Source organism: Eulemur rufifrons, chromosome 3, assembly GCF_041146395.1.
Source record: "Eulemur rufifrons isolate Redbay chromosome 3, OSU_ERuf_1, whole genome shotgun sequence".
Taxonomy (NCBI): domain Eukaryota; kingdom Metazoa; phylum Chordata; class Mammalia; order Primates; family Lemuridae; genus Eulemur; species Eulemur rufifrons.
In genome coordinates, this window is record NC_090985.1 from 3,668,917 (window position 1) to 3,694,777 (window position 25,861).

The following is a 25,861-nucleotide window of genomic DNA, read 5'->3' on the forward strand; positions in this document are numbered from 1 at the left end:
TTGGATTGAAGTAGCAGGCCCTAGGAGGGACAGTCAGGGAGGCTTCTGCGTCTCTCTGAAACCACAACTGATGGTTGATGCTGATTATCTGTGGTGTTACCGAGCATCCCTTGCATGGGGCACAAATGGTAAATTGCTCTTCTAGGAAAGAGTTCTTTCCTAAGGGCTTTCTTTCCCGTAATGAGTAGTCAGGATGGATGCAAAGACTGCGTCACCTAAAACCACTCCATCTAGAGACTAGAACCTTTAAAATTCACATTTCCCTTTTGATTTTTGTATCCACTTGGATGTCCTATTCTTTTATGTCATTTCTTTCAACGTTGTAAGGATTAAAAAAATTAGTCTGTTACCTTTTTAATTTTGTATTTCTAATAAGTGTATTTTATGAATAATGGGACTATTTTTACATGCTGGTGGCTTTTTTTTTTTTCTATTTTTCATCTGATTTCTAACACCTAAAGGATTTTTGAGCTGGTTTGTCTAAGGACCCTTTCTTTAAAAATATTTCTTGTAATGAGTCTGTTTCATTTTGTGTTACTGTGTTAAGTAAATATGCTAAAATACGACATGCGGTGAAATCATTACAATTTTTATTCATCCGCTTTATTTCTTAATGCGTATTATCAAAATCTAATTCCAACACTCAACAGAAAGAAACATAGGTAATGTGCTAATTCAGTCCATAATTACATAAAGATCTTACGGGCACGTGGAGTGAAAAAGCAACAATACGGAGGCAGAATAGCAAGAGATGGGTTTGGTGAATTCCATGTAAAACTCAAAAGGTTTAGAGTTGGAAACATAAAACTTGAAGGCTTGGTGAAGTTGTTAAATGGTTCCAGAAGTAGACCAAAGGGATATCTACAAGGATATAAAATCAATCATTCATAAAATGCTGCAAATTTGAGAAGTACTTAATTATAATATTAAGCTGAAAAGGCATTGCAAAATCCTAAAATTGTTGCCGAATCCCCCAAATCCTAAAAATTCCACAGGATGTCAAAAAAAGAATAGGACACTTGCTTGACAGGATGCAAAAACGCTCAACAAGGAGATGTCTTTTAAGCCAATTGGTGATTGGGCCAGTGGCCCTGCAGCCTCGGGTAACAACAGCTCAATGGAGTGTGGGCTGCAGAAACTACTCACTGGTGTCTCTTTTTTTCTCCTCTCTTCCCTTTCCTTATTTTAATTGTCCTCATGCATATGTATCTTTCTCTATGAGCTATTTAAAATCTTTTGGGGCAGTAGGTGGCCTAGAAATCATAAATTATACATTAAGTCATGTTCTGCCAACTCTCACGCCCCCGCTCTCCTGTTGCAGAGAACAGCCCATTTTCACCACCCGAGCGCACGTCTTCCAGATTGACCCCAGCACCAAGAAGAACTGGGTGCCTGCGAGCAAGCAGGCGGTCACCGTTTCCTACTTCTACGATGTCACGAGGAACAGCTATCGGATCATCAGTGTGGACGGAGCCAAGGTACCTCCCCCCCTGACTGGTTTTAACATTTCCAGTTGCTTTGTTTTCATCCAAAGCGATGTACCCCAAATCCTGCTTTCTTAACACAGAAGTTACTGTGATAATTGTATATCCTGTTCTTTTTTCATTTAAAATGATGGCAAATGGAAAAAAAGATTTCCGTGTTACTACACAGTCTTCCTAACTAACATTTTAATGCCTGTGTAATAATTCCACCAAGTGCCCGTAATGCTCCTAATTTTCCCCCTGTGGTTGGATATTTAAGTGGCTTCCAGTTTTTCACCATGATAGGTAATGTGCGTCTTCATGTACTACATAGCCTCAATTGTTCATCACATACCTATTGCTTGCTTTTGAATGTTTCCTAGAAGTGATATTACAGGTCATGATATTAACACTTTATGGCTGGTGATGCCAAATTGCTTTCCAAAAGGGTTCTTTCTTCCAGCATGTATGAGAATGCCAATTATTGCACCCTTGCCAGCAGTAGGTATTATATCTAATCTACTTTTGATGTTATTGGGCACAGGAGTTGAATTTTATTAAATAGTTTGAGTATTTCTTGAAATATTTTTTTCCTCCTACTTTCATTATTCTGCTGTCTCCCTCGATATTTTTGCCACATGATATATCAGGGTAGCAGAGTGAAGAAGTGACGCCAGTAGAGGAATCACCAAGTCTTTAAAAACAAACCAAACAAAGACCTGATCTCTAGCCTCTTTCCATCTTTAATCTGTGTTCATCCTGCTGGACGTTTTTACGTGGATCATCTGCTGCCACCTGAAATGTAACGTATCTGCAGCGGAACTCCCTTACGTACCCTCTAAACTGCCTCTCCGTTTTTACTTCCCAATCATTTGGGCTACAAAGCAAAACAGAACACACAATCGTTCCTTTCTAAGTTTGTCAAATGAATCTGCCTTTGAAGTGTCTTCGTTTACCATTTGTACTTCCTGTTTTAAGACCGTAACTCTTGTCCTGACACGATCTTGCTGAGACTCTTGTAGTAGCCTCCTCATCTCCCACCTGCAGTCTGGCCTGACTTCTGCCTGCAGGTCCGTCTCCCTAGGCAACGGGAAGCAGGGGGGATGGGGGCTGGCCAGTACGGGGGGGCCTGGGCAAAGGACTCTCCCCTCACACCCCAGAGCAGAGGCCACAGGGAAGCCTCCTTGGAAGATGCCCCAGGGAAGGCACGGGAGCCTGCTGGTGCCACCTGACACCTTGATGAGGCCTGTTCAGCCCATGTTCTCTAAGCACCTCCTTTGTGCCGTCTGCACCGTGGAGACTGCAGATAAAGATGGCTTGGCCCTACTATCCTCTTTCTCTTCCTCCCAGCTGCCACAACCCTTCTTCCTCCTCAGGAAGAAAGCCCACAAGTCCTCACTTTAGAGCTGGGTTTGAAGGGGAGGCAGTGACCTGGCGGAGTTCACACTGCTAGGGAGCGTGGCAGGCTGGGACTGGTGCCCAGTTAGACAGACACCAGTCCCAGCTTGTCAGGTGGGGGCAGGCTTCTCCCTGGCTGGTGGAGGGGCATTTCCTGATGTCTGTCATGGGTAGCCTGTTAGCTCCCTCCATCAGATCGCAAGCCAGTCTGGTGAACAGGTCTGCAGGGCACAGAACTGGTCTTTTCATCTAAGCAAGTGGGATGGTAGCACAGCCTGCGGCTTGGTGAGCAGGTACTCATGAAAGTGCCTGGCACATAGTAGGTGAGCACCTCATGTTTGACGTGTGAATGCCTGAAAGGTGCCTTCGTTTTCTTCCTTCTGGGAGACATGGTGATGCTGCAGTTGTAATTACTGCTTCTCTCCTCTGTGCTTCTGAGCTGGCACCGCCTGGACTCTTTCCAGGATGTGCTGACGGGGTGGTGAGTCAGGCTGACCTGCTTTCTTTCATCTATGGATTCTGTCAGTTCATCTGCCATCCTTCGATGGGTTTGCACTTTTGTCAGTTGAGTTATCCAAGGATATATTGAGCTTAAATATAGATAAAACGACTTTTCTTAGAGCAAGTGCTTTAGTCCTATTAGCTGGGCTTTTAGTAATTTGTCAAAGTGTCAGCCACTGTGTGGTTATGGCTCTGCAGTTCCTGGAGGCTGTGACAGTGTGGTGGAGTCTGAGCCAAATGAGACAGCTGTGAGAAACCAGGTGGGTGTAGGAGGGTGGGCTTAGACCCCTGACTGCAGAACACAGCTAATTCAGGCTCAGTGTGGGAGACCCATCAACTTATAGAGTCATTTATGAAGTGGGAATAAAAAACCTGGGCCGAGGGGCACCACTGGAATTTGGGGATCCGGCCAGAGGATCTCGGGCCACTCCTTCCATGGCGCCTAGCTGCCTGGTATTCCTAAAGCCCAGCCAGAGTTCTGGCTGTGCCACTGTGGCACCAGAGAACCGTGACAGAGCCTCGTTCTGTCAAAGGAAACAGAAGGCCCTGGAGAGGGGGAGGAGGGACAGGCCTTGGTGGTTTAATTACTATCACTGGCACTCAGGTCCTGGGGACAGGGGACAAGTTTCCTGCCTGAGAGCTGGAATGCGGCACACTGGGTGGTGATCCCAATGCCACCTCAGCCCTGCTGGGCCCTCTCTCGACCTGGTGAGCAGCTGCATGTAAAACCAGCACCGGGGAAGATCCTGTGCCTCTGCTGCTCCACGAATCAGGTGGGACATGGGGAAGGGACCCCAGAATGGTAGCGGCTGTTGCCACTGCCTTGTCCCCTGAAGCTTGCCGCCTCCCTGCCCATTGCTGAGGTCCTGATCTCCCCATCCCCAGCCTCCACCCTGCCCGAATACTGGGCCTTCCTTCCTGTGGACTGGCATAGGGTGCAGCGTGCTGAGCCGACTGCTGGCCACCGCGCTGATGCCGGCACCTTCCTATTACGGGCCCTTGTCCACTGCGCTGGCCACGCCCCCTCCCCCTGCTATCCCTGTCCAGTCAGCTTGGCTCTGCTTTTGTCCTTATTCCTGAACATCTATTCTGGCTCCATGTGCACTCGTCACCTAAGCCTGGGGCCCTGCTCCCTCCCCAGCTGCACATCGAGGTCTCACACATATGGGATCTCGGGTGACTGCAGAACACTGTCATGGGCTGCCTGCTCCGGCCTGGATGCGCCTGGGCTGGGGAGTATAGGCACTTCCGGGCTTCCCTGTTGTGGTCCACACCTTGCTTTAGGCCTTTGATCCCAAATGTTGATCCGAACTGAGATGATAGGTGGTCAGGTGCTTTTAGCCTTTGGGGTTGTGTCTCAGCCTATGGGCTGTTCCTCTGTGACCTTGGGGAGGTCTATGGCCAAATGCTGCCTCTCTGTTGGCCTGGCCACATCAAGTATATGACCTTGAGCTTCTGCTTGGCACTTTGGGGCCATCGGTCCCTCCCAAGGCAGGAGGTTGTTGCAGGGGAAGCCTGCTCTGTCCCTCCCCAGTGAAGGAGTACACACGCTACAGTAGCAAGTGGCCAGAGTGGAAGGGCTTGGGAGGTGTTTTAAGCAAAGGCCACACCAGACTCAGCTGCTGTGTCAACCGCGGGCGGCCGGGAGAGCACAGACTGCCCGGGAAGGGAAGAGCCGCAGTGTTAGCAGCTGTCACTCCACACCAGGCACAGCCAGCTCCTCTGCCCTGTCCAGGCATTTGTCACGCTCCACTTGGGGAAGGATGCGTGGAAGGCCTCTCCTTCCCTGGGAGCAATTGGTGCTGCTCGTCGTAGGAAAGATCTGTACTCAGACCTGTTCTTCATTGTTCTTTTTTTTTTTTTTTTTTTTTTGAGACAGAGTCTCACTCTGTTGCCCAGGCTAGAGTGAGTGCCGTGGCGTCAGCCTAGCTCACAGCAACCTCAAACTCCTGAGCTTAAGCGATCCTCCTGTCTCAGCCTCCCGAGTAGCTGGGACTACAGGCATGTACCACCATGCCCGGCTAATTTTTTCTATATATATTTTTAGCTGTCCATATAATTTCTTTCTATTCTTAGTAGAGATGGGGTCTCGCTCTTGCTCAGGCTGGTCTCGAACTCCTGAGCTCAAACGATCCGCCCACCTCGGCCTCCCAGAGTGCTAGGATTACAGGCGTGAGCCACCACGCCCGGCCTTTCATTGTTCTTGAAACACGAGGCACTTCCTCCTCGGTGTCAGTTCCAGCTGCCACCTAAAGACACGAATGGTTGGGAATGCTATGGTGTGTTGCCTCAGTGTTGCCCGAAGTCTAGGAGATTATGCAGATCCATGTCTGGAGGTGGGGGGATGCCAAGAGACTGAGCTCTTTGAAGATGGAATCACGCTGGGTTCATCTTTGGGGTCCCAGCCCCAAGCCAGAGTGGGCAACGCCATAGGAATGGGTGGGGGGTGAGGGCATGTGGAGGTCAGGCCTGGCTGCATCCTCTCCAGACCTGTGCAGGTGTGTCATGTCCACAGAAAGACAGAAGGGAGGGCCAGGGCCACCGCCAGGGGGAAACCAAGGACCAAGACCTTAGAATGGGCCCAGGGTTGGCCCTGCTCACGGACAGTGGACAGACGGGAGCCACATGAGGGCATCTCCCTTCCTGGCTTCTCAGCACTGCTGTGAGCCACGCGGCACACACCAACAGCTCCGTGATTTATGGTGACTTTTGGGGCAGAACGGCCAACTCCATTATACAGAAACTCCATTTCCAGAGCATTTGTTAGTTGAGCCATCACAGCGCTGTTGGCACGCTGTCCAGGTGGAGTTCATCACTGCCATCCTGGGAGAAACTGCCTGCGCCTGTGGACAAGGCTTGCCTGGAGCAGGTGCTGCTCCCAGGAGCTCTGGACGACTCTGCTGCCCTTGGTTCTCCTATAAATAAGATCCCAGAAATTGTGTCGGAAGAGACCTTAGAGGGCATCCACTCTACAGGTATTCAGCAGCGCCCGAGGTTGCAGGTACCGCCGAATCATGGCTCGGAGGACATGCGCATCCAGGCCCCTGACTTGTTTGGTATTCTGGGAACGTGAAATTGCTTCCAAGAACACATTCGGGGTCCCCTCCTCTACCCATCATTAGCGTGTCCGCTTTTGAATAAATACGGAGCACCTCCTAGTAAGGGAGTGAGTGCACAGAGGTTCCTAGCACACAGTCGGTTTTCGGTGAACGTTGGTTTCTTTTCTTCCCTGTCTGTGGTGTTTGAAAAAAATGTCTATTAATAACTACCTTGGAAGCACACAACATGTCCTTTAATTGCTGTAACTCGGTCCCAGCCTCTCGTGGAAAACTCCCAAGTTCTCCTGACTTCCATCTCCTGGATTTGGGAAGCCTTCCCGTGAGAGGAATCCGGTGGGCCTGTCTCCCTCCCCGCTTGCGAGCAGCTGCCTCTGGAGTCCAGAGCACTGAGGCTACAGCCAGGAGCAACTTAGCTTTTTGCTTTCTCCAAGGAGCTCGCGATTATGTGTTCTGTCCATTTTATGAAAACCTGGTTCCAGTGATCTGCAGGAACTGGGTCTTCTACTAGGGCACCCTCTTTCTCTGTGAAAGTTCCAGAGCTGGCCCGTGAAAGGAGACGGTGTGTGCAGGAGCCGGGAGCCCACATTAAAGCTTATGCCCAGGGTGCTTCCCAGAGCAGCCCCTTCTCCCTCCTGGGCTTCAATTTCCCCTCCCGGACTCACCCTCCTCCCTCCCGGGGGAGGCACAGTTCCCATCCTGCTGAACCACTGCTGGTTGAGTCGAGCGCGCCACTGTGCCGCCGTCCTCCACACTCGCTCCGGACTCCCAGGCTTCATTCTTCCCCGATTCCCTCCGTCTCTGTCCCGGCCGCCTGGCCGCCTCTGCCCTCCTTCACCTGCTCGTCCTTGGCTGCTGCCTAAAGTTTGCCCTCTGCCCCAGGCATCTTCTCCCTCTGTTCCCTCCTACTGGGTGGCACCCTCCACTCCTGTGACCCCTTCTCTGCTCACCCCTCAGTCTGCTCAAGCCCTACCCCTCCTCGGAAGCCAGAACCCACAGCTCTAGCCACTTCCTCTGTCCCTGACACGATACCTGCCCTTCTCACAAGCGTCTGTGTGCCCTGGAGATGAGTCGTTCGACTGCTTTGTTACAGCTTTGTGTTCCTTAGTTGTAACTGCTTATATCTGCTATTTAATGTCTAATAGTGAAGTGAACCCTCACCTGCCCACCACCCAGTTGAAGTACGTCTTTTATTTCACTGCAGATGTGCGCTTATGGGCCTCTGTCTGCTCCTCCCATCCACGCCGCAGGTCACCACTCTCTGGAGATTTGTGTGAAGCATGCCCTTGCTTTTCTTTAGAGTTTTGCCACATGTGTATATATCCCTAAACCAGAGATTGGCAAACTTTTTCTCTAAGGGCCAGAGAATAATTTTTTAAAAATTGTATCAATACAGTCTCTGTTGCAGCTATTTGACTGTTTTTGTTTTGTTTTGTTTTGTTTTTTTGTAGTAAGAAAACAGTTATAGACTAGTAGGTAAATGAATGGTAATGACTGTGTTCCAATAAAACTTTATTTACAAAAACAGGCTATGGGGGAGATTTGGCCTAAGAGCTATAGTTTGCTGACCCCTGCCCTAAATAATGTATTATTCAGTTTTGCCTAATTTTGACCTTTATTTAAATTGAATCATACTGGAGACTCATTATATATTTTTGTGAGGTCCTTTTTGTTTTTCTCATAAATTTTCATCCATGTTGCTTAATTTGCTTAGCCTTGGTTGATATTCCTGCTAGATTAATATTTCATTGTATGGAAATACTGCAGTCTATCCATCCTGCCGGTGGTAGACACACTTTTTGCAAACCCTGCTTCTGTGAACATGCGTGTACATTTCTCCCTGTATCTGTGCAAAGGTTTCTTTCAGGTATATGCTGAGGATTGGAACTGTTGGCTGGTAAGAATGTGTATTTTCAACTTTCCTAGGATAAGCCACATTGCTTTCCAAAGTGGTTTTACTAATCCGTGAGGGCTCCCGTTGCCTCGCATCGTCCCCCACACCCTCGGTGTCGTCAGACATACGAGGGCTGTCTGGGAAGTACCCAGCCATTGTTAATATAACGAACGGTCACTCGGCTAGATAGTTTCCAGACAGCGCTTGTATTTTGAATTTGGTGAGCATGTGATGGTAACGCAGTTTCCCCATTGCTAGTGACGTTGAGCTCACGTCTTAGTCCATCAGACCAGCCTACCTCGTTCTCTGCAGTCTCCCAAGAGAAGGGTCCATTCACCCGCCCAGAACTAAGCTTCCCTTGGTCCCCTGGGTGTCCAGGTCGGCCCCGACCCCAGGACGTCTCTGCTGCCCACGTGACTGCCCTGTGCACTCACTGCACGCTCAGAGCAGACAAAGGTCTCTTCACGTGTGCACGCTTTGCTTGCTTTCACTGCTTCGTTCGTGCTGGAGGACGGTGAAAGTCAGAAATGAGTCAGAGCCTCAAAGAGAAACAAAGGCCTTAAGGTGGGTTTCAGGCGCAAGAGCAGTTAGCCGGAAGCAGTACGGGGGCCTGAGAGGGACGTTCGTGAAGGACTGTATCCTTAGAAGCTTCTATCTGTCCAACTTTTCAGGAGGACGTGGTCTTGAGGGACTGAGTCAAGTGTAGCGTGGATGGAGTTCCCATGTTAGTAGGGAGTGAAGGAGGAAGACTCCGGGGTGGACCATTTTGACCACGTGATTGCCCCAGCTGTCCCACGTGCTGCTTTTGTGAAGATCAGTGTGCCAGGGTTCCTGGGAGGCAGCTGGCCAGTTGTCCCGCTGAGTTGTAGAGATGGGCCTGCCGTGCGGCCTCCAGATTGTTCAGACCAGCTACCTCCGCACGTCAGGGCAAGGTAGCGGGATGTTGTAGAGGGACGTGGTGGCTTTCCGTCCCCTTTCTTCTCTCTTCTCCTGTTTCTTCTTCCCTTCTGGATCCAGGAAGTCCCAGTGCCTTTGGTAAGGAGCCAGCCAGGGCGCTGCAGAGCCTGCGGGGAGCCAGCCTGAGGCGCTGCAGGAGCAGCATGGCGAGGGGCTGGCTCTCATTTTCCTTCCTCGTGGCCGATCTTGTGGGGTCCTGTGGGTTGTGTTTGGTACATGCCCAGGCACCTTGATGCTGGTAACAGAGTGAGAGGTAGCCGTGCTGAACCAGAATCAAAGTGGTCCCGCAGCAGAGCAGGCGTGTCGTAGGGAATGAGGACAACGCAACTCCCACTGCAAAATTCTGATGAGCTCCTGCAAGACCAGCATCGTGTGTTCCAGGAGTGAACGGACCTCTGGTCCGCCCTGGGTCTGCTGTGGGGGGTGCGCAGTGCGGCTGCGTGGGCAGGAGGACGCCCTGGGAGCAGGGCCGGGGACACAGGACCAGGGGACTGAGAGAGGCTTTGTTCTGGACAGGCCGGCTCTTCTCTTGGGAGACTAGAGAGAATGAGGTAGGGTGAGTTTAATGGGCATAAATTATGGACTGTGGTCTGACCCTCAGAATTTGCCCCTGCCACACGATACAGAAGTGGGGAGGAAAGAGATGGGCAATCGGTTAGGGTCTGGAATTACTGATTTGAGTGAGTACAGGCATACTTCGTTTTACTACACTTTGCAGATATTAACGTTTTTTACAAATTGAAGGTTTGTGGCAACCCTGCATCAAGCAAGTGGCATGTGCTCACGTGGTGTCTCTGTCGCATTTTGGTAATTCTTAAAATATTCCAAACTTTTTCATTATCATCTCTTCTGATGGTCTGTGATTAGTGATCTTTGATGTTTCTACTGTAATTGTTTTGGGGTGTCACAGACTGGGCCCATATAAGATGGCGAACTTCACTGAGAAATGTTGTATGTGTTCTCACTGTTCCATTGACCATTCCTCATCTCTCTCCCTCTGCACGGGCCTCCCTTAGACACAGCAATATTGAAATTAGGCCAGTGAATAACCCTGCAATGGCTTCTAAGTGTTCAAGTGAAGGGAAGAGTAGCACACCTCTTCCATTTAATCATTTTTAGCTTTTGATTTAGCTTAGTGTGGAAGGCGTGTCCGAGATAGGCCAAAAGCTCTAGGCCTCTTGCACCAAACAGTTAGCCAACTTGTTAACGCAAAGGAAAAGTTCTTAAAGGAAATTATAAGTGCTACTCCTGGGCCAGGCCCAATGGCTCATACCTGTAATCCTAGCACTCTGGGAGGCTGAGGCAGGAGGATTGCTTGAGGTCAGGAGTTTGAGACCAGCCTGAGCAAGAGTGAGACCCTGTCTCTACCAAAAATAGAAAAAATGAGCCAGGCATGGTGGTGCACACCTATAGTCCCAGCTATTCGGAAGGCTGTTGATCCCAGGAGTTTAATGTTGCTGTGAGCTACGATGATGCCACTGCACTCTACCCAGGAAGACAAAATGTGCTTCTGTCTCAAAAAAAGAAAAAAAAAAAAAAGTGCTACTCCAGTGAACACAGAAATAAGAAAGTGAGACAGCCTTATTGCTGTCATGGAAAAAGTTTGAGTGGTCTGGATCTTCTGCTCAAACCAGCCATGACATTCCCTTAAGCCAAAGCCTAATCCAGAGCAGAGCCCTAACTCTCCTCAGTTCTGTGACTGAGAAGGCTGAGAGAGGTGAGGAAGCTACAAAATAAAAGTTGAAGCTAACAGAGGTTGGCTCGTGAGGTTTGAGGAAAGAAGCCGTCTCTGTAACATAAAAGCGCAGGGTGAAGCAGCACGTGCTGATGGAGAAGCTGCAGCACGTTATCCGGAAGATGTAGCTAAGATCATTGATGAAGGTGGCTACACTCAACAGCAGATGTTCAGTGTAGATGAAACAGCTTTCTGTTGGAAGAAGATGCCATCTAGGACTTTTGTAGCCAGAGAGGAGAAGTCAAAGCCTGGCTTCAAAGTGTCAAAGGAGAGACTGCCTCTCTTAGTAGGGGCTAATGCACCTGGTGATTTTAAGTTGAGGCCAGTGCTCATTTACCATTTGGAAAATCCTAGGCCCCTTAAGAATTACACTAAGTCTACTCTGTCTCTGCTCTATAAATGGAACAACAAAGCCTGGAAGACAACACAGCCATTTATAGCATGGTTTACTGAATATTTTAAGCCCACTGTTGAGACCTATTGTTCAGAAAAAGATTCCTTTTATTACTGCTCACTGACGATGCACCTGGTCACCCAAGACCTCTGATGGAGAGGTACCAGGAGTTGGGTGTTGTTTTCTTGCCTGCTAATGCAGCATCCATTCTGCAGCCCATGGATCAAGGAGTAATTTCAACTTTCAAGTTCCACGATTTAAAAAATAACATTTCACAAGACTATCATTTCCATAGACAGCATTTCCTCTGATGGATCTGGGCAAAGGTCAATGAAACCCTTCCGGAAAGGATTTAGTGTTCTAGATGCCATTATGAACATTCGTGATTCATGGGAGGAAGTCAAGATATCAACATTAACAGGAGTTTGGAAGAAGCTGATTCCAGCCCTCACGGATGACTTTGAAGGGTTCAAGACTGCAGCAGAGGAAGTAACTGCAGCTGTGGTGGAAACAGCAAGAGAACTGGAATCAATGGAGCCTGAAGATGTGACTGAATTGCTGCAATCCCTTGATAAAACTTGAGCAGATGAACAGTTGCTTCTTAAGGATGAGCAAAGAGAGTGGTTTCTTGAGATGGAATCTACTCCTGGTGAAGATGCCATGAACACTGTTGAAATAACAACAGAGTATTTAGAAAACTACATGAACGTAATTGATAAAACAGCAACAGAGTTTGAGAGAGTTGACTCCAGTTTTGAAAGAATTTCTACTGTGGATAAAATGCTGTCAAACAGCATCACATGCTACAGAGAAATCTCTCATTAAAGGAAGAGTCAGTGTGGCCAACTTCATTGTTGTCTTATTTTAAGAAATTGCCACAGCCACCCCAGCCCTCGGCAACCACCACTCTGATCAGGCAACAACCGTCAGCTCCAGGCAAGGCCTCCACCAGCAAAGTGATGACGACTCGCTACAGGATCAGATGGTCCTTATTTTTTAGCAATAAAGTATTTTTAGTTAAGTTATATATATCTTTTTAGACATAATATTATTGCCTACTTAATAGATTAAAATACAGTATAAACATAACATGTATATGCACTGGGAAACCAAATATTTGTGTGACTCGCTTCAGTGCAATATTCATTTTATTGTGGTACTCTGGAACCAACCTGAAATATCCCGGGTCTACCTGTACTGGGGATGTTGGAAGATTTGGGGAGTAGCTGCAGCTTGAAGTCACACCAGTAGGCTGGACGGGCACGTCTGAGCACAGTTTTGCTTAATTGCTGTAAACAGCAACCTAATGAGCAGCTGCATGCTTGCCCTACACGTTTTAGAAAAATGTCACATGAGGCTCATAGTAAATTACATCTCTATGAACTTCTACAGATTCAACACTTCTGCTTCTTAGTAGGGTACGTAGATTCCAGCAGGCTAGTGTTTCCTCTGACAACAACTCGAAAAAAACAGATACATACAATTTAAAGGCATCAGAGTGCCGCGGAAATGACAAAGACTAGAGGGACTAAAATTCCAGAGAGGTGAGGACCACTCGAAGATGACAGTTGGCAGCTCTTTTCTCTCTAGGGAGCGTTTGCCGATTCCGGGTGCAGGCTGCAGGCTGGGGCTTGGCCCAGTGGAGGGATGCTGCTGGGGGCAAGAAACCAGCAGAGAACTTAGCAGCTGTGCAGGGCGAGGGGGACAAAATTGGACACTTGAGGAGCTGCAAAGCCATGGCTGGCTTTCCCCACGAGACATTTGCTGAATTCCAGGTCTGTGCCAGCGTGTGAAGAGTGGGGCTGCACGTTTCTGAGAGGCAGAGTACAGTTTTCCTCAAACTTATAGAGCATAGAAAGGAAAGACCTGCCAAGGGATTTAAAAAAAAAAAAAAAAAATTGAGGCATGAAAGCCCCAGAGAGTGGGGAACTGACCCTGAAGACTCCAGCACTTCCTGTTTCTAGGAGCAGCGAGAGGCTGCTCCCTGGGAAAGGCTAATGCTGGCAGAGAGAGAAACCAGCAGAGACTTCCGTATCTATGTGTAGCTTGAGTGACAAAATGGGAGACTTAAGTGGATCCAAACACATGGCCAGTTTCCTCTTCGAGACGTGCCAGATTTTGAAGATGCGCCTTTGGAAGGCTACAGAACTAAGCTGAAAATCCCTCAAAGACGGTCTTTCAAGGCAGAGGAAATAAAGACCTGCCAGGCTCTCAACTGAAATTTCTAAAGATCCTACCCTAAGCACGGGTGAACCAGAGGTAGACTGGTCTTACCAGAACTGAAACCGAGCCCTCAGCCAGCTCTGTCCCCGAACGAAGTCGGGATTCCCCGTCTGCCCGACTTGCCCAGCAAGGGAAAGGGAAAACGTCCTCTGGTAGATGAGAACATGTGGAGCCTTAACAATTCTTCTACACCCATTTTCTACGTACCATAAAAAAATTACTTGGGAAATAAAACTCTTTAGAAATCATGGAGGAGCGGAGGGGATGAGTCAATTCACACCTAACAGGTACGGTGCACGCTACCTGGGTGATGGGCACACTAACAACTTTGACTCAAACTGTAAAAAAGCAATTTATGTAACCAAAACATTTATACCCCCATGATACTCTGAAATAAATTAACAATTTCTACACATACAGAAAGCAAGACCATATATGCCTAGAGTCAAGAGGGGAAAAAACCTAGATAATAGAAACATATCCAAAGATGATCCAGATGTTAGTTAGCACAAAGGATTTTAAAATAACCATGATTAATATATTTAAGGAAATAGAGGGGAACATGGACAAAACAGATGAAAGAGAATATCCCCAGAGATTTAGAATTTATTTTTTTGAAAAAGAATGAAATGAATATTCTAGAATCGAAAAATATGATGTCTGGAATTAAGATCTGGGTGGATAGGTTTAACAGCAGATTGGATACAGCAATAGGCAGGATTAGTGAACTGGAAGGTGGGTCAATAGAAAATACCCAAATTGAAGCAGAGAGAAGCAAAAACTGGGGGTAAAAATAATTGAGTGTAAAAACATGGAACATTGAAACGGTCTCGCATGTGTGTAATTGGAGTCCCGGAAGGAGAGGCAAGGAGAGAGAATGAAGTAGAAAGAACATTCATGGAGAGAATGGTTAAGAATTTTCTGAAAACTGGGGATGAGTCCACAGATCTGAGAAGCTGAATGAACCCTCAACCATGATAAATCAGTTAATCATTGCTTCCTGAGTAGTACAGACATTATGATTATCTATTACTTTTATGATCTGAACAAGTCACTTGACCTTCTTGAGCCTCAGTTTCTCCATGTATAAAAATGGAGATTAGATAAAAGACTATATGAAAAAGTGCCTTGGGAACTGTTAAGTTTTAAAGAAATGCCAGGGCACGTCACCATGATTGTTCTAGTTTCATGGATTCTGGGACGACCTGTTTGGGGTCAGCCTCTATCCACTGCCTTTCAAGGGGATTTGGGAAATGGGGCCAGCTGACCTAGGGCACAGGTCTGCAGGGAGGCAGCAGCAAGATTTAAAATGAATCAAGTTTCTGGATGGGTGTGGTCATTGCCTTGCCCTCCCAGGATCCTGGTAATTGAGAGATGACCTGGGATGGCTTTCAGGGATCATGTGATCCATTCTGATCCAGCTCCTAGCCACAGGCCTTTCCTAGGTCTGCCTTGGTTCCCCCTTCGCAGTCCTGCCTGGGGCTGAGTCAGAATCCCACCGACCTCTGAGGTCCTGGAAGCATTCCCCTCTTCTCGCCTGTGGGGCGGATCTGTGTTCCACACTGCACTCTCCTGCCCTCATTTCTTGATAGTGTCCAGTGATAGCAGGCAGAGGTCTTTACTGTGTTGATTCGGTTCTCCAGATGGAAATTTTTTGATAAATTGTCCTAACTGATGTGGGCATTGATGTTATGGAAGAGCTGTCATAGGGAAAGGAAAAGCCCCCTGGACTGCGGTGGGTGTACGTCAGTGCTTTGCGGGTGGGAGAGAGGAGAGGTGATAAGACTGTGGTCTTCATCGTGTTTGGAATGAGAACCCGCATGATACAGAAGTTCACAGTGCATGTTTTGGAGTCAGACAAGTGGGTTTTATCTGTGGGCTCCGCTACTTTCCACCTTTGCTGTAACACCTTGAGCAAGTTACTCTTAACTTTCCTGAACCTCAGTTTCTTCCCTGAAATGAAGGGAATAGTCATATCTCCTAGGCTTGTTGTGAGGTTTAAGTGAGCTAATATAGGCAAGGCACTCAAATATTCAGTAAATAGTAGTTGCTGTGCTATTAATACTCTAAAAATTATTTTACCAACTAAAGTTTATTCTTGAACTAATGCCTCATTAGCAAATTCAGTAGACTGATACATTAATGACACCTCTGTTATTAGTGACAGCTATAACTTACTGTCCAGATCTCTTTATTAAGGTAAAGGTCTGTATCTGGAAGGTCTGTCCTTCAGCAAAAAGTTGCCTGAAGTTCCGGCCAAGGTAAGCGAGGCCTATGCCATTCAAAGATGGTTCCTCTTCCCTGTTCTATCAGTTAAAAGGAAAGTGTTCTGAGCTGTTGAGAGTAAACATAGATTTAATAAGTAAAATTGCTGATAGATTCATCCTTTAGAATATTTGCTTAGATTATTGCTGTTCCCTGCTCAGATTACCTGATGAAGAAGCAGCCTGTGGCTTTTGCCACCCCTGCCCTTAAGTAAACATCCAAGAATCTTTTATTTCCAAGGGTATTTTTCCTGAGTGTTTCTTGGAGTCATAGGGCTTCCGATGCTTTCTGCCCATGTAAGCCTTGGGTTGATATTCTATGACTCATGTCAATTGTTTGATGATAACTTACTTGTCCCTGCCCTCTTCCTGACTACTGCAGCTTGAAGACCAGGAATCTTGACTCATTCCATCTTCGTATCTTTGGTTAACAGAATGTCTGGCATATAGTAAATGCTCAATAAATGTTTGTTGAATGAATAAATGTACCATGTGTTGGATATCATCCGTTTACCCCTCCAGATCCATGTTTTACCCTCCTTCACCCTGCTCTGGTCCCTGAGAGGCTGACCTGCAGGTGACATCGGTGGGCTCCCATGTGCTCTGGCTTCTGGTTGGGTTTGGCCAATGGCAAATGGAGATCAGAGCGGGACAGGAGAGGGTATTTGATCCTCTGGCTCCCCCTCCTGCGAGGTCGCCCTGTGCTGGCCACGTGCATCTCTTTGCAAGGCAGCTGCTCTACGTGCCCCTCCCCCCCCCCCCCCCCCAGGCTCTGTAGCCTCTCCATCCCTCTTCTTTTTGGGCCAAGGTGTGGTGACAGCTAGCACCGGGTTCCCGCACCACCCCTTATAGTTTCCTTGTACCCTGCTCACACATGTATAATTAGTCTCTATGTCAATTAACCCTCTACAAATTACCCTCCCTGGAGTGTCCCTGGTCCATCCTGTTGGGAAGCAGCAGGCCCCCATTGCTTATGGAGATTTTAAATTGTTTGAGCTGGATACTGGGGCTCTGGGTGATTAAAAAAATGACATAGTGCAGTTCTTCAGAGAATGTGGGACGTGGCAGCTTCCGGGAGATAAGTAGTAGTTTTAGAAACTACTCTCTGCTTAGGAGAGACTTTCTCCCACAGAGAGTGTGTAAGATCTTATTTTAGCCGACTGTCTAAGTCTCTGAAATTGCCCCTACGTGGTTGCGTATCTGACTCGGCACGGGATGTGCCGGGAGAAGAACGCCCGGGACTGGATGCGACCGGGCAGAGGATGCACGCTTTCAGCGTGGAGCTTTGACAACAGAAAACTTGTAAGGAGTGACTTTGGTGTCTAATTCAATGTTTAAATTTCCACATTTTGGGCTGTTTTCCTACAGGTGATCATAAACAGCACAATCACACCGAATATGACTTTCACCAAAACGTCGCAGAAGTTTGGGCAGTGGGCCGACAGCAGAGCCAACACGGTGTTTGGTTTGGGGTTTTCCTCTGAGCAGCAGCTGACAAAGGTAACGTCCTTTCCACGGCACAGTAAGTGCCACGTCGGACGCCGTTCCCATTCAGTAAGTGCCACCGAGGGAGGGTGCTCTGGGTGAGCAGGATTCCTTTCTGGTCTTCGATTTCACCGCTTCTGCCGCCGCAGGGCTGCCAGAGCAGGTGCCCTTTTCAGAATCCCAGACTCTTGGGGAGTTGACAGCTGCCCAGTGCAGACTCGGCTGCTTGGGTTCCCCGTATATATTGAGGACGACTTTCAAAGAAGAGAAATTAGGGTGAGTCAGGCAGGAAGCCATCTCAACAGGGGCCTGCTAAGGTTCCTCGAAGACTTTGGGGGACGGGGAAATTCACATCCAGCAGATGCTGCTTTGGGGCCTGAAGTTGCAGCACGAAGGAGCTGCATAGGGTCCTTCCTCCCCCCCAGGTGGCAGCCGAGTCAGCACGCACACGCACACGCACACGCACGCACACGCACACGCACACGGAGGGGCTGGCTTGTTTGCTGAAACCAGATCAACTGGATTTCCAGGACTCTGAGGATTAGGTGGCCTTCTCCTGTGAGGGCACATTTGTTGGAGGGTTGTTACTTTAAGACTTCCAAGGAAAAGACAGTGTTCCCATTGCCAGTGGTGCGCCTTGATGAAATGAGTGTGTTTTGTCTTTTAAAGGATGGCACAATTTGTCTCTGACAGCCACCAACGTTGGTGACTCTGGCTGGAGCCCTTACAGAGTAAGGTGATGCTTATAGGAGTCTTAGCCCAGAGTTCTCACACCCCTTCAAATGCCACACGGTGTTGTGTGTTTCTTTTTCCTAGGGAGAGGATTCACAGCTTTGATTCGATTTTCCGCATGGTCCAGGACATAACCTGTGGGTGGTTGAAAAGGTGTCGAGATGATTATGGTTGACCACAGCCTCGGAGAACCCCAGGAACTGAGGGAACAAACTGATGGCCTCTGAAAGGCCTTACTCAGCAGTTGAGGGGACCAAGTCCTGCTTTAGGACAGTGCATTTCCTTTTGGGGATGGAGGAGCCCTGTGAAGGTATTAAGAATATTTTGGCTTCCAGTAAGACCAGCTAGTTTACATGACAAAGAAACGTATTGGAGTATGTCAAGGAGTCCAAGGCAGACTTGGAAATCCAGGCCTCTGGAAGGGCTGGAGCCAGGCAGGCTTCCAGAAGCTTGGCTCTCGGAGTTGTTTTTCTCTAGACAGTTGCTGTGAACACCCGGCTGGCTGGCCGGGCATGTGTTTGTTGAGCTCCTGCTCTGCTGACACTGGGCTAGGCACTGAAGATGCAGAGATGAGGTCCTTGTTCCCAGGGGCTTCGCAAAATCCCAGGTTCTTGGAGAGTTGGCAGAGTTGCCCAGTACAGACTCAGCTGCTTGGATTTCTTGTGTATATTGAGGACAGTTTTCAAAGAAGGGGCCTGCTGATTTGCACCCTTCATTTGTTCAGCGTGTGTGTGCGTATGCAGTCGTAAACACGTGCACACACGTCTAAGGAGGCCGCAGCACACAGATCCAGCCATCCTACACCCAGTCACAAATGAGCTTCCCAATGGGGACACCCCACAGACTGTCCTCCTCTGCATCCTGAGATACTTCTATGAGGACTCTGTTCCTTTAGAAGCTTGAGAAACCTGACATGGCCCGGTGGCACTCTGAGCAGCCATTCGCATGTCGCCCTCTCTCAGAAGCGTTCTCTCCTGGGCGCTAAAACCTCCAGACGACCAGGGTGCAGGAACACAGGGCAGAGAGCAAACATTAGGAGTGTCGGTCATTGGATGCAATCCTGGGAGCTGTCCTTTCCAGCCCTGATCCCTCCGTTCAGATTTGTGTACCGTGACTCTGGAAGATGTGACATTCCAGCAGGCGTGGGCACAGCAGAGTTCAGAGATACAGTACGAAAGAGGACCTGAGAGTCCTGTGCCAATTAGACTCTTGCTTCACTTCATTTGCAGGGAAGTGAGTTCTCTGCAGCCTCACTCGGTTTGAAGCAGTGTTGTGTGGTGTAGAAAGCATTAGGTGACTCTGTGGGCGGCGGGGCCGGAGAGGCACAGCAGGCCACAGTGTCCATTCTGGGGAGGACAGATCTCTGCTTCCCCTGGCAGCAGGGGCCCGGTGCAGTGAGCTTTTGCCAGGGAGCTGGCTGGGCCTTAGAGGTCCCATGCTCCAGGGGGCCTCTGTGTCGGCTGCTGGACCTCAGCAGGGCTGAGTCAGGGTGGCCTTGAAGAGCATGAGTGTGTTTCCAAGGCCGTGCGGCACCTTTTCCCCTGGCACAGTGGCCAGCGTGCCCTTAGATCTTTGGAGCAAGTACCAGGCTGCCCGGAGGAGGCGAATGACGGGGTTACCATAGAACAGCCTTTCCTGCCGCCTGGTTTGAAAGATTCTCTTGGGCTTGAAGGGTAGGGACTTCTGGAGGGCACTCATGTGGAACATGAATATTTTCAGGCCCTGGTTCCATGAGGACCCATTAACGTTGCCGTTTCCCAAGTCTTTGTCATTTTGTTTCTTCTTGGTCCCTCCCCATGCAGCCAGGCCCTCAGCCATTTCCCTGGGGTTCTGTGTGGGTCCCACGTCCGGGCTGCCTCTCCCGTGCACGGGGCACGGGGCCATGTTAAAGGGCTTGCCCACGGCGAGGCTCCCCCTCTCCCATCGTCCTCCCGACAGCAGGAGCAGCCGAGCAGCGTCGTGGCTCCGTATGGGGCGTGAGGAAGCCGCGGACGGTTCGCTCTTGACGGAGCATCCAGGCCTTGCGGCGCGGGCGGGGCTGCTGCAGGCAACCCTGGGAGGCCACGCTGGTGCTTCTGGACTTGATCCTTGGGCCTGAGCGGGGGTTTTCAGCCTAGAAGGAAGATGACCAGATTTGCATTTTAGGTAGATTTTTTTTTCCTGGCAGCAAGTCAGATTAGATTGTTTTAGTCCAGGGTACAGCTGATGAAGGGTCGAGTAAGAGTGGGAGAGATTTAAAAAATATTGAGGAGCTAAATCGGCAGAACTGGGTGAGCCATGAGGGAGGAAAGACTCGGGTGGCGACAGATGCGGGAGGTGGAGAGCAGGTGTGATGGCAGCTTGTTGAACTAATGACTAGCTGGAGCTTCCGTCAGAGGTGGGCACTGGGGGTGTGTGGCTTTCCCTCCTGCAGAGCCGCCTCCCCTGCTGAGGGGCCCCTTCCCGCACCTGCCGCATGTCCAGACGAACAGAGACGGTCAGGCCAGGCCCTTCTTGGTCACCCGCTCCTGACCCTGCCAGGGCTGGGAGTTCTTCCCTGAAGCCCAGGATGGTTTGAGAGAATCACTCACAGCTGCCTGGAACAATTTCTTCAATCTTCGGAGGAACCCCAGTAGCTAGGAACGATAAAGGGGGAAAGTTTCTACGAAAAAAAATCGAAAGGGAGAACTCCAAACAAAAACCAGAACACGTTCAGGTTCAATTCGTTGTGCCTCTGAGGACTGAAGAGACCTTGAGCTCTGCCTGCTTCCAAGGATGGCCACTTCTGATTTTTCCCAGACGGAAGAAAACGTCCTGTCATTAAGGAAGAGTGTCCCACGTTCCTGAGTCGCCCGGCACCAGAGTCCCAGCTGCGTGACTGTGACCTGCCACTGTCACCAAGACTTCTCAAATAAGCCTTCAGATGTCTCCTTTGTCCAGAATGTTTCAAGTCAACTTTTCCTCTTCTCTTTGAAGGGAACTCTTAACCACACTTGGATAAATTATCTTGAAGTGAGGTTGGCAGTCTTGACAAGTAGCAGTTTAGCCAGCGTGGAGGAACTCGCCCAAAGGGTTCCCAAGGAATGTGCTGAGGGGACAGCTGAGGCTGAGTGTTCCTGCCTTCCCCGAGCTGCCGCCCCCAGGCCTGTAGGGGAATTGGTAACCCAACCCTGTAACTAGCCTAGAGAAAGGAACACCAGTGTGGACATTTTCATTTAGGAGCCCTTTATCCATCCTTCTCTCTACCTCCCAGAAGGAAAATAGATACCTTGGTCTTAACTACAGCCATTAGAAGGACTGTTGCACAACCACAGTCCAGAAAGTATTGCAGGGCAGCTTTCTGCTCTTTAGATAAGCTTTCCAAAAATAATAGAAGCTGTGTGTATTCCCAGAATTAAACTGGGACTCGTCTGTCTACCCACTGGAGAGGACATCCTACCTCAGCCTGCTGCAGAGTGTTGAAAAGGGACTTGCGTGTTCTGATAAAAGGGAGAGCTTATGAAAAGGGACAGGAGGGAGAACCAAATATAAGAACGAAATGGTAAAGTTTAGATTCTTTCTGGCATCTGACCTGAGTCGTCACTGTTCTAAGTTTGGTTCCGTCTTACTCGTTGCAGACGGAGGAAATGCTTTCTGCCATTAGGAGGGAATGATCCAGGATGGTGTTGCTAGTGCTCTGTGGTGGGTCTGTCTACACCCTGATACGCACCTGGCCTTTGCTTTTTGCAGGGGGGTAAAGGAAAGAGAATTTTTATTACTTTGCCGGCAAAAGAGGAAAAATGACAGACCTTCTTGTCTCAAAATCCAGATTTCCTCGGTATTTGCTTTTGACCCATTTCAGCGATTTCATCTGTAATTCAAAGTTGTCCCCTTATGTTCACTTCATTAACTCTGTAGTTGTAAGAACTTTGTTCTGTCACCTACTTTTCTGTCTCCTGATTTAATAGCCAGTTTTTTTAAATGGAGGCTATTAATCGTTGTTTTGATAGGTTTTAGTTAGGATGCTTTGGGCTGCAGGTGGCAGAGAACCTAATAACAGGGCTTAGACAAGTGAGGCTCTTCTCTTACAGAAGAGAAGTCCTGGGGCAGGTGGCCGCTGGCATTGGTACAGTGGCTCTGTGACTTTGATTCTGAGGGTTCTGTGTGATTTTTTTTTTTCTTTTCTTTTATTGGCCTTTCTCTCATGATGATGAGATGGTTTCTCAAGCTCTGTCCATCACATCTGCATTCTGGGCAGAAGGGAGGAGGGAGGAGGATGGAACCACAGCACCTTCTTTGGAAACTGCCCTGGCAGTTGGTCCCATTATCAGCCCTAGTCCCTTGGCTGTCCCCACCACTGTCACCCGCTGCCAAAAAAAAAAAAAAAAAAAAAAAAAAACACCAGGGAAATGGGTTGTCAGAATTAGCTTAAACCAGCTCTCATTCTCCTGAAACTAAGAAATTTCCTGCCCCAGGTAAATTTGAGTTTCTGTTAAATTAAGGAAAAAGAAAAACAGATTGTGAATAAGCAAACAGTAGAGTCTTCTGCAGATCCTCAGTGGCCAAGACCAAACAAAAGTCACAAATAAAATGAAGCAACAATGATCTTTCATTTTCTATCAGGGTAATAATAGTGATTTTTATTAAAATTATCATCACAACTTTAAAAACTACAGAAAATGGCCTTAATAAATAAAGATGTGAGAATTTGGCAATGTATTTCAGCAGCCTTTGTGGTTTGAATATCCTTGGATTCGTGGGTTTCATTTACAGGAATCTTGTCTAAGGAAATAATTGTAACTGAGGACAAAGATTTTGCTACAAGGATTTTCCTATGGCATCATTTATAACAGCACAAAAAAAAAAGAAAAGAAAAAAAGAGAAAGAAACAATCTAAATGTCCATCAGTAGGAAATTGGTTAATTAAACTCCAATATGTCTTCAGGGTAATGTGGTATAGCAATTAAGAAAGAAAATGTAGTTAGAAGATCGCATAATGTAGTGAAAGTATTAATGTCATATTGTTAATTTCAAAAGAGGCTATAAAGTGAGGTATACACTATTCCTTTTTTTAAAGGCCTGTGTAAATGGATGCATACATACAGGTAGAAAAATGTCGGAAGTTTGTGTGCTTGGTGCTAATCTCTGGGTGATGAGACTGTAGGTTTAAAAAAGTCTTTTTTTTTAAACTGTATTTTCCAAATTTATAAGCATAAATGCTATGTTTTTGTGAAAAGGGAAATTCTAGAAAACCTCAGACTTGGAAGGAGGGGATTCCTCACCAACGGCCAGTCATTTGGCAGCTCATGAGACCGGTGCTTTCTTCTCACAGTTGGAGGCTAGAGAGGCAGTGGTCTGCGTGTCCTTCTCCCGGGGCGCTCTGGATGCTTCCAGAGTTTCCTCATTGTAGGTAATGCTGGAATGAACATCTTCATATTGAAGGCCTTTTTTTTTCTTTGTCTCCGTATTCTCAATTATTTTCACAGAATAGTTTCCCAGAAGTGCTATCACTGGGTCAGTAGATACGAACATTTCTTTCCACTCACAATGCAGATTTCCACATTGCTTCTCAGCGGGGCTGTGCCGATCTGTAACCAGGGATATCTCACCAGCACCTGCTGTTGTAACTGCCTTTAGTGTTTGCTAATTTAGCGGACAAACAATAGCACCTCATTAGTTTGATTTGCATTTCCAACAAGGCAGAACGATCTGTTCTGTAAGTTGTTTAGCTATTGTATTTTTTATTCATGAATTTTGCCATTTATCTATTGAGATTTTCATATTTTTATTTTCGGTTTATATAAACTCTTTCTGTACTAAAGAAAATAACCCTTTTCCAGTTGTGCTAGCCTAGCTCTGGATATTGTCCCCAGGCTGTTGTTTCCTTGCTGGTTGAGTTTTTTTTCCTTTTCTATTGAGAAGCTTTAAATTGTTATGTAGTCAAGTCTGTCACTTTTGTGATTTTCTTTTATTTCTTCCAAGTTTAGAAAATTACCCTCCTACCTCTCAAGCAGAGATTTGATACATGTTCAATTCTGTTTGCATCCAAATTTTTTTTCTTTAAATATTAGTCTAGGAACATCCAGACTTTTTAAGGTTTGATTTTTTTTTTTTTTTAAATCGTAACCCTTTAACTCATCAATAATTTATCATGCTACGGGTTTGTGGTTAAGGATTTAAATTCATTCCTCCCCCCAGTTTACTAAAGTTGATCATATGTTGAATAATCTTCCCTATTAATTTTTCATTCCTCCTTTATCATAGGTAATTTTTATATAATGCTAAGAGCCATTTCTCACCCATTCTGTTCCATCATACATCTACTGATACCATGTTTTGTTAAATGATTATTTTAAATATATCCGGTAGGGCTTACCCTACCTCATTACGTTTCAAGCTTATTGTCTGAAATTTTTTTTTTTTTTTTATTCTCACTTGTTTGAATGTAAACAAAATCTTCTACAGACTCTAAAATTCCTCTGAGGACAGGAACCAAATCTTTGACATAATTTTTTTCTTCCTTTCTAGCACAGGGGTGTGCAAGCCTGGAACCCAGAGTTCGTTCATTCACTGAACAAACTTGTACTGTACCTGCTTTCTGCCAGGTGTGGGAGAAGGGTGCGAAGAGGAAAGGTGTGGACTCTGCCATCAGGGAGTTCACAACACGATGTTTTTTACTTAAGGGGTGGGGTCCCCAAAGAGGAGGGGGGTGACTTTGTCCATCCCTGCTGGACCTCACATATTTTAGGCAACAGGTAATGTGATTGTCCTCTGACAGTCTTGAAAAGGTTAAATGTGAAGCCCTATGGCTGTGTCTTTATTAACAGGGCCTGCCGGAGCTACACAGGCCAGAACAGAAAGGGTGACCTTTTCTGCTTAGACCAGCATGGTAGGTTCAGCAGTGTCTGTTATGTGGCAAGGCTTCCCGAAGCCAACCAGTCGTCAGAGGATAGCCTCGCTCAGAAATAAATGAGTTCCCAGCAAAACCCGCGGACTCGTCAGTAGCCTTGCAACTCGCTAGCTTTTTGGTTTTGTTTTGTTGTATAGCAACCACATTTAGCTCTCTCTTGCTTTTAATACATACCAGCATTATCTATCACAGGCTGGTCTCTGTTCAAACAACAAATTTGCTAATGAAAATTGGTTACCTTGTCAGTGACTATAAGCTAGTGATTGATATGGTTACCCTGGGATTTTAAGAATTTTTATTACAGAAATATTAAAACATTAAAAAAATAGTAGATGGCATAGGATAATGAACACTCATATACACGTCACCGAGATTTAACAGTTATCAACATTTTGCCACATTTCTTCATTTTTTTTGTTGAGCTACTTTAAATCAGACATGAAGACACATTTCACCCCTAAACATTAGTATTCATCTCTAAAAAAAAAAACATTTTCCAACATAACTATGACATCATTAGCACTTTGTACAAAATAATAACTCCTGGATAGCATCTAATGTCCAGTCCGTGTTCCAATTCTCCCGTTCGTCCCCAGAAGTCTCTTATAGTTGGTCTGTTCAGAGTAGGATCCAATCATAAATCATATGCTGCATTTTACTTTTTTATGTCTTAAGCTTTTAAAATCTAGAGCAATTCCTCCCCCCCAACTTTTTTAGTATTTTTCATGACATTGACTTATAGGAGTTTTTGGATCTTTTCAGCATAGATTTTGAAGTTTTTCATGGATTCCTCCTGTGGTATAGCTAAATTTCATTTGTTGCTTTTGCATTAGTTACCGTTCATCAGAGGCTTTGGGGTTTAATACTTTGTCATCGAACTAGCTTTAGTAG

General features: G+C 47.1%; 1 protein-coding gene across 2 annotated transcripts in view; it reads left to right on the forward strand.

Annotated features, from left to right (window-relative positions):
* Positions 1-25,861, forward strand: part of HOMER2 (homer scaffold protein 2) — an 89,469-nt gene that overhangs the window by 46,789 nt on the left and 16,819 nt on the right. For both annotated transcript variants that reach the window (XM_069466560.1, XM_069466559.1), the window contains exons 2-3: positions 1,322-1,478; positions 17,254-17,385. In XM_069466560.1, coding sequence (XP_069322661.1) covers positions 1,322-1,478; positions 17,254-17,385 — 289 coding nt within the window. The remainder of the gene's footprint in view (positions 1-1,321; positions 1,479-17,253; positions 17,386-25,861) is intronic.